At 30.5% G+C, this 16392-nt stretch overlaps 1 protein-coding gene across 6 annotated transcripts in view; it reads left to right on the forward strand.

Moving 5' to 3' along the window:
• LOC105475960 (CUB and Sushi multiple domains 3) overlaps window positions 1–16392 on the forward strand; it is a 1218758-nt gene that overhangs the window by 1146388 nt on the left and 55978 nt on the right. For all 6 annotated transcript variants that reach the window (XM_011731490.2, XM_071067898.1, XM_071067897.1 and 3 more), the window contains 5 exons: window positions 5370–5543; window positions 8656–8829; window positions 9636–9821; window positions 11784–11957; window positions 14006–14188. In XM_011731490.2, the coding sequence (XP_011729792.2) occupies window positions 5370–5543; window positions 8656–8829; window positions 9636–9821; window positions 11784–11957; window positions 14006–14188 (891 nt within the window). The remainder of the gene's footprint in view (window positions 1–5369; window positions 5544–8655; window positions 8830–9635; window positions 9822–11783; window positions 11958–14005; window positions 14189–16392) is intronic.

A 16392-nucleotide genomic window follows, 5' to 3' on the forward strand; every position in this document is an offset into this window, starting at 1 on the left:
AAAAATATATTTTTTGAACCTGATTTTAGACAATTAGGATGTTTTCCCCTTAGAATTCCCTGAATTTATTATAAAAAATCTTCAGTTAAAGAAACTGAACTAGTTCATTCTTCTTACCTTGCCTCTTTTGAATGCTTTGTCTCCTTTTTCAAAGATTTCAACAATTTATCTAATATTAAGAATAGTATGCTTTATGCTATTTATGCTTTATTTTCTCTAAAATTATTTCAAGATCTGAAAGCAAATATTAAATTAGGTAATAATGAAAATTTTTCTAATAATTATTCACTTATCTGTTGGAAGCAAGGCAAGATCTTTTTGTTTACTAATTTAAAAATTGCTGATTATCATGAATAGAGTACTGCAAAATTTGTCAGTGTTTTTGTCTTTAAAATGTTACTGTTTAAGAATATGACACATGGCAGAAAAGTCTATACTTACATATTGTGTGGCTAATAAGCTTGAAAATATTCATAGAAATATAATCATTATTTGAAATTTCAAATGGCATAGTTACAAGTTTTGGTTAAAGTGTCTTTTTTCCCCTTCTCAGGCACATTTGTTAGTAGTTGTACTTGGAAGCCCAGAAACAATTTCTTTATAAGAACACACATACTTGAATATACACAGGGAACTCCTGAGCCCCTGGGGTCGTTAATGCACCAGGCCCTGGCTATGAGATGGAGTTCCTCTCAGACTAGGGTCTTTCCTCTTCCTCTTTAAGTCTCACCTAGACAGAGCAGAGCAGTGAGGCTAGGAGTCATGGTGTCTCCCACTGGTCAAGATTGGGCAGATGGATGAGGCCACTTATTTTCTGCAATGACTATTGAAAAAAACAGAAAATAGTTAATGAGTTAAATGATTATGTATTAATATGTGATTATATAATCAAATACAAACTCAAAAAACTAAAAAATTTTAATAGTTTTTAAACTGATTTTGGTTGTACTAATTTTAATTACAGATTACTTAGTTTACTTATGCATTTTTAAGTAAACTTAGTTTACATATAAATTTTTAAATTTATATATAGTTATACATAAATAAATATATATTTATACATACTCTTCAGTATTTAAATTATATATTACATGTATCTTTAAATAAGTATACATTTATAAATAAATATATATTTTAAATACTATATTTAAATGATATATAATTTAAATACTATGTTTAAAATAAAGATATATTAAAATATTTAAAATGAACTATATTTAAAATATAATTAAAATAAAACTAAATTTTAAAAGTATTTAAAATATACATATAAATTTGAAAATACTATATTTTATGGCTATATGCTCTCATGAATTGTTACTATGTATTATATATTATTTAATATTGTATATACTATGTGGTTTTATTCTCCTACTTAGAATCTTGATTCTGTTCTCTGGAAAGACAGGGCATAACAAGAATATTTATAAGAAAATATTGCCTCTTAGTCTAAGAAGACAAGATCATCCATTGTAGAGAATATAGTGTTGATATACAATGAAATGCAAAAGGATGTTGGTAAGAGGAAACTATAGTTACCAGACAAGTAAATCCTAGAATAGTACACTGTAAATTGAGCGTAGGGATCCATTCTTCTCAACTAGTTTGTGTAACCCCAGACACTTTTAGCTTAGAATGGCCATGAGAATGTGCTTATTGTTTCTCTAAGTACAGTGCATTTATTCCTGCCTCCCTAATATTTTATTATGAAGTTTTCAATTAAAGGAATTGACAGTGAACACCCATATGCCTACCACCTAATTCTACAATGAATGTTTTTTCTTATTTGCTTATCATATATCTATCCATATTTCTAGGCCTCCATCAATCCATTAATTTATTTTTTGATGAATTTTGAAATAACTTGTAAACATCAGTATACTTTGTTGCCAGGTATTTAAGCATGCATACCATTAGCTAGAGTTCAATATTTGTTCAAAGTTGTTTTTTTTTTTTTTTTTTAACTCTGACAAAATTTATATATAGTAAAGTACATAGACCTTAAATTCAGTTAGATTAGTTTTGATAAATGTATACATGCATGTAACTAAACCACTGTAAAGACATAGAATATTGCCATTACCTCAGAAAGTTTTCTTATGCCCCTTCATGGTCACTGTGCAACTCTCCTCCTCCTTAACCTGAGGCAGTAACTATTTTGATATTTTCACCATATATTAGTTTTCCCTGTTCTAGACATTAATTAAATTGATTTGCAAATTGTGCCCTGTTTTGTATAAGACTTCTTTTATTCTCTTTCCTCTATGCTGTTGTGCATATCTGTAATTTGTTCCTTTTGTTGCTCAATAGGATTCCATTGTACAAATACGCCACACTTCAGCCATTTTGTTTTTGATGGATGTATGAGCTATGTGCAGTTTTTTTCTATTATGAATAAAGCTGCTATGAATGCTCATGTAAAAGTCTTTTTCTGGACATATGCATTCATTTCTCTTGAATACTCAGGAATAGAATACATGTGGGAGAGTTCTAATTGTCTCCCATTCTCTCCAGCATGTGATGTAGCCAACTTTTTCATTCTATCCATTCTGTGGGATGCATAAAGGTATCCTATGGTATTTTAGTATTTTTTTATCTTAGTGAATACTAATGTTAAGCACAGCTTTTCATAGGCTTATTGGCTATTTGTAAATTTTCCTTTGTGAAATGGTAAAGTATCTTATATTAACTTGCCTTTTTACTATGAATTGTAGGAGTTCTGTACATATTCTTGTTACAAGCCCTTCATCATTATGTGTTTTATAAGTAATTTATCTTATTCTGTGACTTGCCTATTCATTTTTTAATAGCATCTTTTGACAACACACATTTTCAAGTTTGGTAAAGTCTGTTTGTTTTACTTTCTCTTTATACTAGAAGCTTTATAGTTTTAGCTTTAACTTTTGTATCGCCAATATTATTTTTAATTTGCATGTGTTATGTAGTAGCATTGAGGGGCTTTTTTACTTGCTCCTTGTATCTTGCACTATTTGTTGAAAAAACTTGATAATAATTATTGAAATGATGTATGTAAATCCTCTAAATTTGTTCATAATTTTCAAAATCACTTTGGATACCATAACACTTTTCAGTTTCAATATAAATCTTAGAATTAGTTTATCAAACTCTACAAAGAAATTCTGGCGGGATTGAATCCATACATCAGTTTGGGGTAAATTGGCATCTAAAAACATTGAGTCTTCTGATCCATGAACATAGTACATTTGTTTGGGTCTTTACTTTTTTTTTTTTTTAATAGCAACATTTTGTATTTTTAGCATAGAATGTGCTATTGCTAAATTTATTCCCCAGAATGTTTTACTATTATAAGTAAAAAGTAAAATTTTTCTTTTTTTTATTTTTTAGATAGGGTCTTGCTATGTTGCCCAGGCTGGTCTTGAAATTGTGACCTCAAATGATCCTCCTGCTTCAGATTCCCAAAGTGCTGGAATTATAGTCATAAGCCACTGTGCCCAACTAAAGTTGTTTATCTAAATTACATTCTCCAATTGTTTGCTGTTGGCATATAAAATACAATTATTCAAAATATTTATCTAATATTCTACAACCTTTCTAAATTCACTTACTAGTTTATTTTAAAAATACAATTTTCTAAACATTACCTGGGTATAGAATAGTTTCACTATTTTGTTTCCCAACATTATGCTGTTTTTCTTCTTTTTATTAAAGTATTGCACTGGAGGTTTTTTTTTTTTTTAACAATGTCTTTATTGGGTTAAGAATGTTTCCTATATTCCTAATGTGTTGCCATTTTTTTTTTTTATCATGAATAGGCACTGCATTTTCCTATATGCTTTTTCTACGTCGATTGAAATAATTACATAGAATTTTTCTCTTTTATTATGTCAAAATTACAGTGGTTAATTTTTCATATTTAGCCAAATTTCATTTCTGGGTAAATCCCAGATAGTCATTATGTATTATCATTTATATGTCACTAGACTGATTTTATAAAATTTTGTTAAGGAGATTTGTATCTCTGTTTATGAAGTACTTTGGTCCTTTATAATTATTTAAGGACTTTGGTCCTTTTAATTTTTTTTTTTTCAGGCTTTACTGATGGGGTTAATGGTTACTTCATAAAATAAGTTAAAAGGTGATTTTTTTTTTCTTTTCTGTTTTCTAAAAGAGTTTACATAACACTTATTTTCCCCCTTAAAAGCTTGAATTTCCCAGAAAAAAAAAATCTGTGGGAAGAGTTTTGTTCAAGTATTTTAATAGATAAAAGCTATTAATAGTTTTCTATTTTTATCTTGTGTTAGTTTTGGGGCAAGTTATAATTTTCACAGAACGTTTTCATTTTTTCTGAAGTGTTAAAATGTATTGGCATAAAGCTGTTTTTAGCATTCCCTTATTCTTTCAATTTCTTGAGGGTTTATAGTGATATCACTTCATTCATTCCTGTTATTGACAATTTTATTCTCTCCATTTTGGTGTTAATAGGGTTAGCTAAGAGTTTAATAATTTTGTTGCTTATTTTTAGAGAAAGAAATTTTACCTTAGTTAATGTTCTCTGTTGTTTGTAATTATCTTAAATATTTACTTCTGTCTACTTACTTTGGCTTTATTTTTACGTCATTTTGCTCCTTGCTGCTGCTTCTTAACATGTTTTACGTCATTGCTTATATATCTCTATTCCTTCTACTAAAATCACTGAAACTTATAAATTTCTTTAATAAGTAATGTTTTATCTGTACCTTCAAATTTATATGTGTATATATATTTTTTATTTTTATTTTTATTTTTATTTTTTGAAATGGAGTCTCATTCCAAAAAAATGAGAAAATGAAAAAAATTTTCATTTTGAAATGGAGGCTCTGTCGCCCAGGCTGGAGTGCAGTGGCGCGACCTCGGCTCACTGCAAGCTCCGCCTCCCGGGTTCACGCCATTCTCCTGACTCGGCCTCCTGAGTAGCTGGGACTACAGGCGCCCGCCACCACACCTGGCTATTTTTTTTTGCATTTTTAGTAGAGACGAGGTTTCACCACATTAGCCAGGATGGTCTCCATCTCCTGACCTCGTGATCTGCCCGCGTGGGCCTCCCAAAGTGCTGGGATTACAGGCGTGAGCCACGGCGCCCAGCCTATATTTTCATTTTTACACCTTGAGATATTTTATAATTTCTTCAAGACCCAAGTGTCACTAGACATGTGTCTTCTTTTAATTTCCATATATTTGTTGTTATGCTAAGTATTCGATAGTTACCTTTATGTCATAGAGATATAATTGAATTATTTGTGACTTGCTTTGAAGTCATCTTTAAAAGTTTACTAATGTTACACATGTATATAAATATACAAATAAAACAAATCACAGTATTAAAAATATTGCTTCATAACCCATTTCAGCGGGTCATTGTGGAACTCCAGAACTGATTGTGAATGGTCAAGTCATTGGAGAAAATTATGGATATAGAGACACAGTTGTATATCAATGTAATCCTGGTTTTCGATTGATTGGTTCTTCAGTGAGGATATGCCAACAGGATCACAATTGGTCTGGTCAACTCCCATCCTGTGTGCGTAAGTAAGCATGGCAAAAGCAATTAGAAACCTCTGGTCTTTGGAACAATTCTAGTTTTGGTTAGGCAAGATGAATATATATATTATGTTGTTATATATATCAATATAAAGTAAATTTCCACAATCCAATTTGATACTGCTATGCAAAAAACCTTTAAAGTGGAAAGTGTTCAAGAGAATTTCAGTTATATTTTATCAGGAAGACAATAAATTAAATTTAGCTCTTCTCATATTTAATATAAATGTATGATATTGATAAATTAATATTCTTATATGGAAGATACATTCTCAACACATTTGTAATTATAAGGATTTAAATTTCTAGAGATCACTGTGTAGCAGTATCAAGGTTTGCTACGATGTGATACTACAGAGTTTTTATAGTGGAAAATATTTTGGATAAATATTATCTAATAATTATGATGCTATTGCTATGACATCAAAATTATAAACTAATGAAGCACAGTGGGAAAAATATTATCATTAGGCACGACATGAAGAACCTTTGCTCTCATTTCAGGTCCTCTGATGATTATGTGTGCTAATGCAATGTTTAATCTCTCTGGGTCCTAATTCCCTTAAAAAGAGAGTGTGTGCTTGAAGATGTTTATCATTATGTCATCTTTTAATGTCAAAATGCATTGCATTTTTAAATATATCAAGATTACACATATGTAACATAGTTATATTTTGTCTGAAAAAAATTAAAAATTATGAGGATGCAAAGGCATGTGAATGATATAATGAACTCTGGGGACTAGGGAGAAAGTGGGAGGAGAGTGATGGATAAGAGATTACACATTGGGTACAGTGTACACTGCTCAGGTGATGGGTACACCAAAATCTCAGAAGTCACCACTAAAGAACTTATCCATGCAACTAAACACCACCCGTTCCTCAAAAACTATTGAAATATTTTTTTTAAAAAGCAGATAAGAAAAAAAATAAATAAAAATTTATTTTAAAGCACTGTTTACAGTATTTTAAAATTTGTACAAAACATATGAATATATGTAATTTTAGAATTATTTTAAAAATATCTCACCAGTTCAACATATATCCATGGGATCTTTTAGGGTAATTAGATATGAATTCACACATGAAGAATAAAGTATATTTTGAAATAATATCTTTTTATTATGATTTCTTAAGTATACCTGCTGTGCTTTGTGGTTTTAATGGATCTCTTCCTATATGTACGTTGTGAATTTGGCCATTGTGCACTTATTATGACTGCTATATCATGAAAATAAAAATAGAGCTGAATAATGATAACTGTAGTACATCTCAGAATCCCCAGAAGTATTTAGTGTTTCAGATCACAATCTATCCTACTTTGGATCTTAAAGTCAACTACATTTTTCTTATATTTTTCTCCTGATAATTTCCATCTCCAGATACTGACATTTATATTAAAATTATTATCGGTAAATAAGTACTGTAAATATGTTGTAATTATAACAGGATCATAGGATAAAGATTTTGGAAGTGTCAGATAAACAATACATAGGACTTTTAGTATGCGTTCACAGGAAATATTTCATTTAATCTGTGACCAATTGCATCTATACTTATAAATTCAGTCATTATACTGTTTTGATCCAATCCACAGAAATGTATAGAAATTCAAGTTTCATGGTTATGATCATAGGATAATAGAATATCTAGTTAACAATGAAAGTCACTTTCCTAAGACACACCCATACACCCCCACACACAGATTGATTGTCTGGTGATTTAAAGACAGCAATATCCTGCTTGTGTCTACTCTAGATATGTTCTTTTTCATTTATATTCAAGCATAGTCAATTAATACCACTGTTTTTCTTGTTGAATAATTGAGGCTATAAATGAGAATTGGCCCTTAGGGTAAAGCTGGTTTCTTTATTGATAATTTTAAACAAGAATAAGATGCAGTTAAATTTCCAAATGAGTAGGTTGACATTAACAATACAGCTGAAAAATAATCGTTCTTGGGTCATTTCCTAAGTACTAAAAGTGACTGTGGTCGTTTCCTGTGCCCAATTAGGAAGCACTATTACTGAATTTGCTCTGATTAATAGAGTGAGATAATGCAATAAAACAGTTCATAGAAATAGTGTTCGGGGAAAGCCAGCACTATGTAAAATTTATAGTGGGACACAGCATTAAAAGAACCTAAATAATTTATCTAATTAAGAATATTATTTCCAAGAAAAATTATATTATCAAGTATCAATGATGAAGGAAAGAAACCAGTAAGATTGATTGTTTTAGAGAATATTTTGAGAATATGTCTCAAAATATTAACGAAAATCCTAATGCAGCCTTTGTGTATCATTTTCTATTTTCTACATTATGTAGTCACATTAATTTACTTCGCAAGCACACATTTGCTTTATCAATATATCATTCATAAAAATTGGTTGTATAAATAATATTAAAAGAACTATTTCAAAATTAAATGCAAAAAACTGCCTTTAAATATCCTCAATTATTAACTAGACAAGGAAAACTGGTTCAGTTTTGTTCTTTTCTATTTTTTAACTTTGTTTTTTTAAGCACAAGATCTCATTCTGTCATCCAGTCTGGAGTGCAGTGGCATGATCATAGTTCACTATGATATATGTACATAGCTATGATCATGCTCACTACAGCCTTAACTCTTCTCCTCAAGCAATCCTCCCACCCCAGCCTCCAAAAGCACTGGGATTATAGGCATGAATCACCACACCTGGCCAGTTTTGTTCTTTTCTGCTATTGGTTATGGACATGAACTTTAATTATTCCCCAGATTTCTTTGCATTTCAATGCTCTGCTCTTTGCCTCCCCAAAAATGTAGAGAGAAAGGATGAAATAGGTACCATGAAACTTAAAATACCTATGTACCACTTGCATAAAATTATCACAATTTTAAATAATTATCTATTTACTAATATAATAATGCTGTTAGACTATTTTGACATTCTACTTTGTTCATTTACGTTAGTAAATGTACTTTCCATATATTTCCAGATAAAAGTAGTCTTCTTTCTACTTTGTTTGAAAGGATTAAGTATAATCAATAATGCAATAACTGATAACTATTTTTTTTCTGTGTTTCCTTCCCTGTCCTCCCACCACATCATATTAGCTGTTAGCTGTGGTCACCCTGGTAGTCCAATTTATGGAAGAACAAGTGGAAATGGGTTCAACTTTAATGATGTGGTAACATTCTCATGCAATATTGGATATCTTATGCAAGGGCCAACAAAGGCACAGTGCCAGGCTAACAGACAGTGGAGCCATCCTCCACCTGTGTGCAAAGGTAAATGTCTAAGTATATTCCCATTTGGGACATGGTAATAATGTTCACATAAACATCAGTGATACATTTAAAACAGCTTAAGCAGAATAGCAAAAAGTTTTTATCTAATAAAACAAAAAGTTTTAATACTGATGTCATCTCATTAACAATGCTTTCCTTTTTCTAAATTTATTACATATTTTTAAAAGTTAAAAGTGGTAGAGTTAATTTCTAACTTTCTTATTTGTATCTATTTTGTGACTGCATATAAAACGTAATTGAGATTATTTTTACTTGCAATTTGCTTCATAATTAGTGGAATTTACCTTTGGCATTTATTTTCTTTTTATTTTTCTGAAAACTATATATGGGCCTGGATTGTCATTAGTCCTGTATTGAGGCTTTATTCATTTTTTAATCTATAGAAACAGATTAAGGAGAACTCTTTGATGTTTTTCCAGTTTGCAAATAAGTGTATTTCATATTTTCTGAAAAAATACAACCAAATTATCATTTTCCTGCATGTTGTTTTCTTACAGTTCAACTATAGCTTAAAAGATATCACTTTTTAAATTCGTACTCAGTACAATACTTACAAAGTTGCTATTTTCCTAACTGTTGCCAAATTTTTTTCTTTCTTCTGTATTTCCTACTACATAAATTTCAGTACATTTTCTAGATAATCCATGGGATTAATTTTATTTTTGGAATCTGGTTGTTTGAATAAATTTACTTTTGAAACTAAGTATTTACATTTCTAATATAAATCTATATAGGTATATGTATATTATTGCAAACGTACGTTTCAAAATTTGTCATTTGTTTAGTGGTCAACTGTTCTGATCCTGGAATTCCAGCCAATTCTAAGAGAGAAAGTAAAATAGAACATGGAAATTTTACTTATGGCACTGTGGTATTCTATGACTGCAATCCTGGATATTTTTTATTTGGATCTTCAGTTTTGATATGTCAGCCAAATGGACAATGGGACAAACCTTTACCAGAATGTATCAGTAAGTAGATAATGTGAATTGTTTCTTGAGAACATGTCATGGAAACCATACGGATGTTTATTGTTTTTATAAAACTACCTAAAGATATATGTCATAGAGAAGCATATTGATTTTATTGTTTTGCTGTTTCGAAATTATACTTTTCTATATTTTGCAAATTCAGTGTGCAAGCATAATTTTCTTAAAATTAATGTGATAAATATTTATCTATCATTCTTTGATTTTGCACTTTGGAGCACATAAAATATGAAAAGTAGTCATATTTACTACTTTACAATATTATCATCTGTAAGAGGCAACTATACTTTTATTCTGTACTAATATTTAATATTTCATTTAAAGCAAAATTAGTCTTAAACATCCATCATGGATTCAGAATACATGAAGATTTACACAAAGGTGTTACTTAAAACTTATTGATCTTAAATGTTTGTCATATAGAGACATATATACTTGTTAATGCAATAATTGTTAATATGCAACATCTTTCTGGTCAGTGAATATCTAATAAGTGCATTTTGTTATATGTTATAATAGGAGTTGTAGAATGTATATAAAATTAATTACAGCCAAAATGCTTACAAGTAACACACGTAGTGAGAAAAATAATTTAGCAGATATAAATCAAACTTCTGTGAAGGCATAGAGGAGTGAACATAAATTCTAGCAATTCAGTCAATTGATAGGTCTCAAATTGAACTAAATCTCAAATGGTTGGTGAGTCTTGGACTTGACAGGGAAGAGAAGAACAATTTCATAGACTGAATGAATAGCGTGTGAAGAAACCATTTATTTTTGGCAAGTAATTTTTGGTTTTAGTAAATTGCTAAATTATAAAATTATTTTACGATTATGTTTCATTTAGAGGATTTTTTATGTTCATGGGTGGACTTTTATGAACATTTTGTGACAGCATTCATGTACTAAAGAAGAAACAACACTTTTTGCTGTGTCTATAAAAGTTCAGATTCTATGCATATAGTTCAGTAATTTGGCCTGCTGGTTAAAATTCATTTGACTTATTTGTGTTAACTGGTCTAATTATTTGAATAATTTACTTACTTATTCTTATGTAGCTACCATATTAAAGTTAAAAATATTTTCATAGGACATGTAAACCTGAAGTTCTTCAAGTGTTCTGAGCTCTCATATGCTTTTTGCTTTATCATTTCCTGTAGCTCTCAGTGGTACAGTATTATATACTGAAAGGTTTTATTAAGTTTTTATGTCCTCACGTGCTGTTTGATACTCTAGAGATATGTGACACTCAGTATTTTTCTGAGTACAACTAACAGGGGACATACGTTAAATTCTGAAACTACCTATCACTCATAAATAATACTCTTTCATGTATTGACTTTTAATTCTGCTATGCCTAGCAGTGTTTTAGTTTATAAGCCACTGAGTATTGTCTTTATACAGCATAATTTATTCATTACTGACTTGTAATGATTCTAGACTATATATTAAATAGTGAATCACAGATCAATCTTCACTGAATCTCTTTAACTCTCAAAGTTTTTTTCATGTAATTTCTGTATGGCTTCACTTTGAATCCACATGGTGTCCTATGTCCTTACTTAGCGAATTCATATTAATCTTCTCCTTGACTTATACATATTTTATCAGGCACAGATACAGTTAGAATTCATACACATATATATGTGAACACATACTCATCACTCTTACATGTACAGATTTATCATAATCACTCAATCATTACTTAGCTTATAAAGTTGCTGTTAAACTCATCCGCAAAAGAGTAAGTTAACAGAACGGCTCCTATAGCTGCAAACCCCACTTTATTTTTAAAAAGCTGCCTTCAACATAGATGTTTGATTTCTGGAGGCTTTAGATGTTTGAGCAGAACATTTACTTCTGATTTATTGTATAAACATGCTGGTATAGGTTGTTCGATAGGAGATATAAAAAAATTTTATATTCAATAATTATGTATTGTAGTGATTGACTGTGGACACCCTGGCGTTCCTCCTAATGCAGTCCTGTCTGGCGAGAAGTATACTTTTGGGTCTACTGTTCACTATTCCTGCACAGGAAAGCGTTCCCTTCTAGGCCAGTCATCAAGAACCTGCCAATTGAATGGCCATTGGAGTGGATCACAACCTCATTGTTCAGGTACCACTTGGAAAATTGGACAATGTGTGTTGGAAATTACATTATTGTTAGTAGTAGTAGTAACATATACACAAAACAATCTAAAGACTTAAAATATATTTCTCTCTGAAAAATCTCATAAAAAAAGCTGAAACACTGCTTATACATTACTGGAATATGTGTAAGGCTATATAAATGCGGGGTACTGATGTTGTAGATGATAAATTACAAGTATGTGTTTTGAACTGTGTTGCTAATTTCAAGGATTTATGGTTTTAGGATGCTACACTGTATGAAGCGTTTTCGTTGGTTAAAATGGTGAAACTATTCAAGCTAAAGTATCTATCCCATTTTAGCAGATACCACATGTAATTTTCCCCAGAAGTCAATATTGTATCAGTGATTTTCTGTCAGAGTTCAGTTCTGTTTAACTTTCTAAGCAATTGATTACTTTAATGGTATGATTTTAAAATAAAGTTCAAAATGTTTTAAATTGAATTAATCTAATTCATTTTATTAAAGATATTTATCTATCTTAGTATTAATAAGTGACATATATCTTTTGAATCCTTATAACCTCAATAGTTATCTCTGCATAAATATTAAAGGTATTTTAATTAATAATTTGTTCACAGAGTATTTGACAAATCTTTTCTGAGATAAACATTTAAGTTACCGCTTTTTTTCAAAAATATCATTTACATTTTGGATCTATGATGGCTCCCTAGTTGATACTACTTATTTTTATCCATCAACCAGATATTGTGCTTATTTTTCTGCCTCTTTATATTTACATATTGTCTATTGTCTTTACTCTATTTTATCTCTGTAGATATCATTCCGGTGACTTATTAGGAGTTGTTTTACATTATTTTCACTTTAGAGTTAAAAGAGCAGTGAAATGGTAAATTAACCCCAAATCTTTTAACTAGTGATTAATCCCTATGAAGTGACTGCCTGGGACTTTAAATGTAATCTACAGATTTAGAAAAACTATCATTTTTAATGTAACTATAAAAATGATTTTATGAGAATTAACGTCTTATCTTGGAGTGACTCATAGAAAATTAACTCTCAGATAACTGCTTATACATGTGAACACACAGACTTATCCCCTGTTCCCACCCCACCATGTATTAGGAAACTGCTACTAAATTGAGAAATACAATTGTACACAGACATTTGAAAGTGAAATACTAATTTTAAAATTTTATGTAGTTACTAATTTTACATCACATGAAAATAAGAACATATAATGAAGGATTCCAAACACACAAGGCAAATAAAAAAGAAAAAGGGAAAGAACAATTTCAATGCTTATATTTCAACCCTTCTCTCTCTATCTTTTTTTTTTTCCTCTCTCTCTCACTTTTTCCTCTCTCACTCTCTCTCTCTCAGTGTATATTGACACTATGGCAATTTTGATTAGGATTATTTAAGAAATGATAAAAGGACTAGGTAAAGACTGAGTAAATCTTTAACACTAAAATCAAAAGATGAATGCCTTACAGTACAGATTTTAACACTAAAATCAAAATCAAAAGATGAATGCCTTACAGTACAGAACTGTACTGTAATATTTACATGTCCTAGCACACCACAGTTCTACTTTAACAAAAACAACAAAAGATGATCAGTAATCAAGAAATTCAGAAAAGGAAACATGCAAATTGCTGAATTGTTTTTTTTTGTTTTTTTTTTTTTTTTTTTAGATTTTAGTTTTATACATCTGTTGTCATTTGAGTTCATCATACTGTCAGTTATACATTTTCCATTAGCTTGGTCATTAACTGGGTTTTGGAAAAACTTATGAAATATCCTTAACCTATTTAACGTCTCCAAATTCACTGTTAAAAAAAAAAAAGCACTATGCTCTGCAACTATTTTCTTTTTCACTTACACTTTTTTAAATGACTGGAGTCAGATAAGAAATATGAATTATAATTTTACTCCATGTATGCTGAAACCCAGCATGCACAAAAACAAATGCCTCCCAGGCCCTTGGCCTAACTGATAAACTTAATAAATGTTTATGGAAATTGGTTATCTTGAACCGTACTGCATTGCAGGTGATGCTACTGGGACATGTGGCGATCCAGGCACTCCCGGACATGGCTCTAGACAGGAAAGTGATTTCAGAACTAAAAGTACTGTACGTTTCGCTTGTGATACTGGTTATATCCTTCATGGCTCTGAAGAAAGAAAATGTTTAGCTAATGGCAGTTGGACCGGAAGGCAGCCAGAGTGCAAAGGTAATCTCAAGCAGAAATTAAATATCTTGGAACTACTGGATTTTAGTGTGTATCTAAATCCAAATGAGTACAACTAGGAAAATTACTCTTACTAGTTTTTTCTGCCTGCAACTATGAAATAAAACTGTTGTATTCCCGTTATACTGACACCATCTCGTAAGATAATTATGACTGATAATTAAAAAGAAAACCCTCATTGGTCATATATATGCAAACATTTTTCAAAACATAGCAAATGTGTAGATTTAAAAAACAATATATGTATTTGTTAAAAAGATTTATTCTTTCCTTTTTACAGTAGTCCCTCATCCGTGGAGAATACGTTCCAAGACTTTTAGTGGGTGCCTGAAACCACAGATACTACCGAATCCTGTATTTCTATGATTTTTCACACATACCTGTAATAAAGTTTTATTTATAAATTAGGCACAGTGGGAGATTAACAACTATAATACTGAAATAAAACAATTATAGCAATATACTAAATAAGAGTTACGTGAATATGGTCTCTCACTCAAAATATCTTGTTGGACTGTGCTCACCCTTCTTGTGATCTTTTGATTTGATAACCAAGGCAGATATTAGGTGACTGACAAGTGGATATCATATACAGTGTGGGTACCTTGGACAAGGAATGATTCACTTTCCATGTGGGAAGATATGATTTCATCATGCTACTTAGAACTTAAAATATATAGATTGATTATTTCTGGAATTTTCCATATATTTTTAAACCATGATTGACCATGGCTAAGTGAAACTTTGGAAAGAATAGTGGATAAGGGGAGACTAGTGTACCTATGTTGTAGAGACAAGAGAAAACAATAAGTTGTTCTTACCCTAATAAATCTCAATGTCTGTCTTAGCTTCCAGTATGTAGAAATGGAAAACTATAGAAACATACAGAAATATGATTAAGAATTTTAATTGTAGAGTACAATTGTTAGTTACTAGAATTCACAACATCTAGGGTGTTTGAGTAACGTTTTAATTGTTCTGACTCAGAGTTAACATAATTAAATCTTTATAAGAGAGCCAGTTGTGGCTCAAGCCTGTAATCCCAACAATTTGGGACACTGGGGCAGGAGGATCACTTAAGGCCAAGAGTTTGAACCAGCCTGGGTGGGACCCAGCCTGAGACCACATCTCTACAAAAATTTTAAAAATTAACCCGGTGTGGTGGCATATGCCTGTAGTCCTAGCTACTCCAGATGCTAAGGCAGGAGGATCACTGAGTCCAGGAGTCAGAGGCCGCAGTGAACAATGATTATGCCACTGCACTCTAGCCTAGGTGACAGAACGAGACTCTGTTTCAAAAAAAAAAAAAAAAGAAAAGAAAAAAAAGAAAAAAGAAACAAAGATAAAAAGGAAAAAGAAAAATATTTTAAAAAATTGACTAGTAAATAAAATGTTGGTGGAAAATTATCTTATTGACTTTAACTGTTCTTTTTGTGATTGTTTTATTGGAAAAACTAAACTTGCAAAATATTTTTAAACTTACTTGATGTTGTACCAAACATATTGGTTTTGCAAACAGAAGACAATTCTCAATCAAACTTTCCTGAGGGTTTTTTGATTGACTATGCTATAGTAATATTTTTAATTATGTTTAATATTTATATTCTAGAAAATACAGTTATTTTTTTTAACTGGGTCAGTTTTAATAATCTTAAGAAAGAGTTGCAACTTAGTTGATATAGGGAAACGAGCTGGAAAACAGTGCTGAGTAAAATACAGTAAGGCAGACTAAACTGTTTATTTCTCAAACTTATTTTCCAAAGTCAAAGTCTTTTTAATGATGCTGTGGGCATCATTATACATGCAACATTGTGTGGGTGACATCTAAGTCAGTCCTTTGTTCAGCTGACCTACAAAATATTTTATAGACGAAATGCAGACTGGTGCTGATACTGCTTTGTTAGCATGCATATTATGGATAAAAGGAGAACTATGAGTTGTAGCAAGTATGATAGAATTAATATTTTTCTCACAAATGAAGCTCATACAAATCACTTACAAAAACAGACTTTAGTAGACAAATGGACAAAAAATATGAACAGAAAGCAGAAATTAAAAAAAAAAACTGTAACCTACAGAAAAAATTCAACAGAACTACTAATAAAAAATATGATTAAATATTAAAGTATCATTTTTTACCTATTTTAAATATGCTAATATAAAGTTCTTGTGTGCAGGTATAGGAC

The sequence above is a fragment of the Macaca nemestrina genome, chromosome 8, assembly GCF_043159975.1.
Source record: "Macaca nemestrina isolate mMacNem1 chromosome 8, mMacNem.hap1, whole genome shotgun sequence".
NCBI lineage: Eukaryota > Metazoa > Chordata > Mammalia > Primates > Cercopithecidae > Macaca > Macaca nemestrina.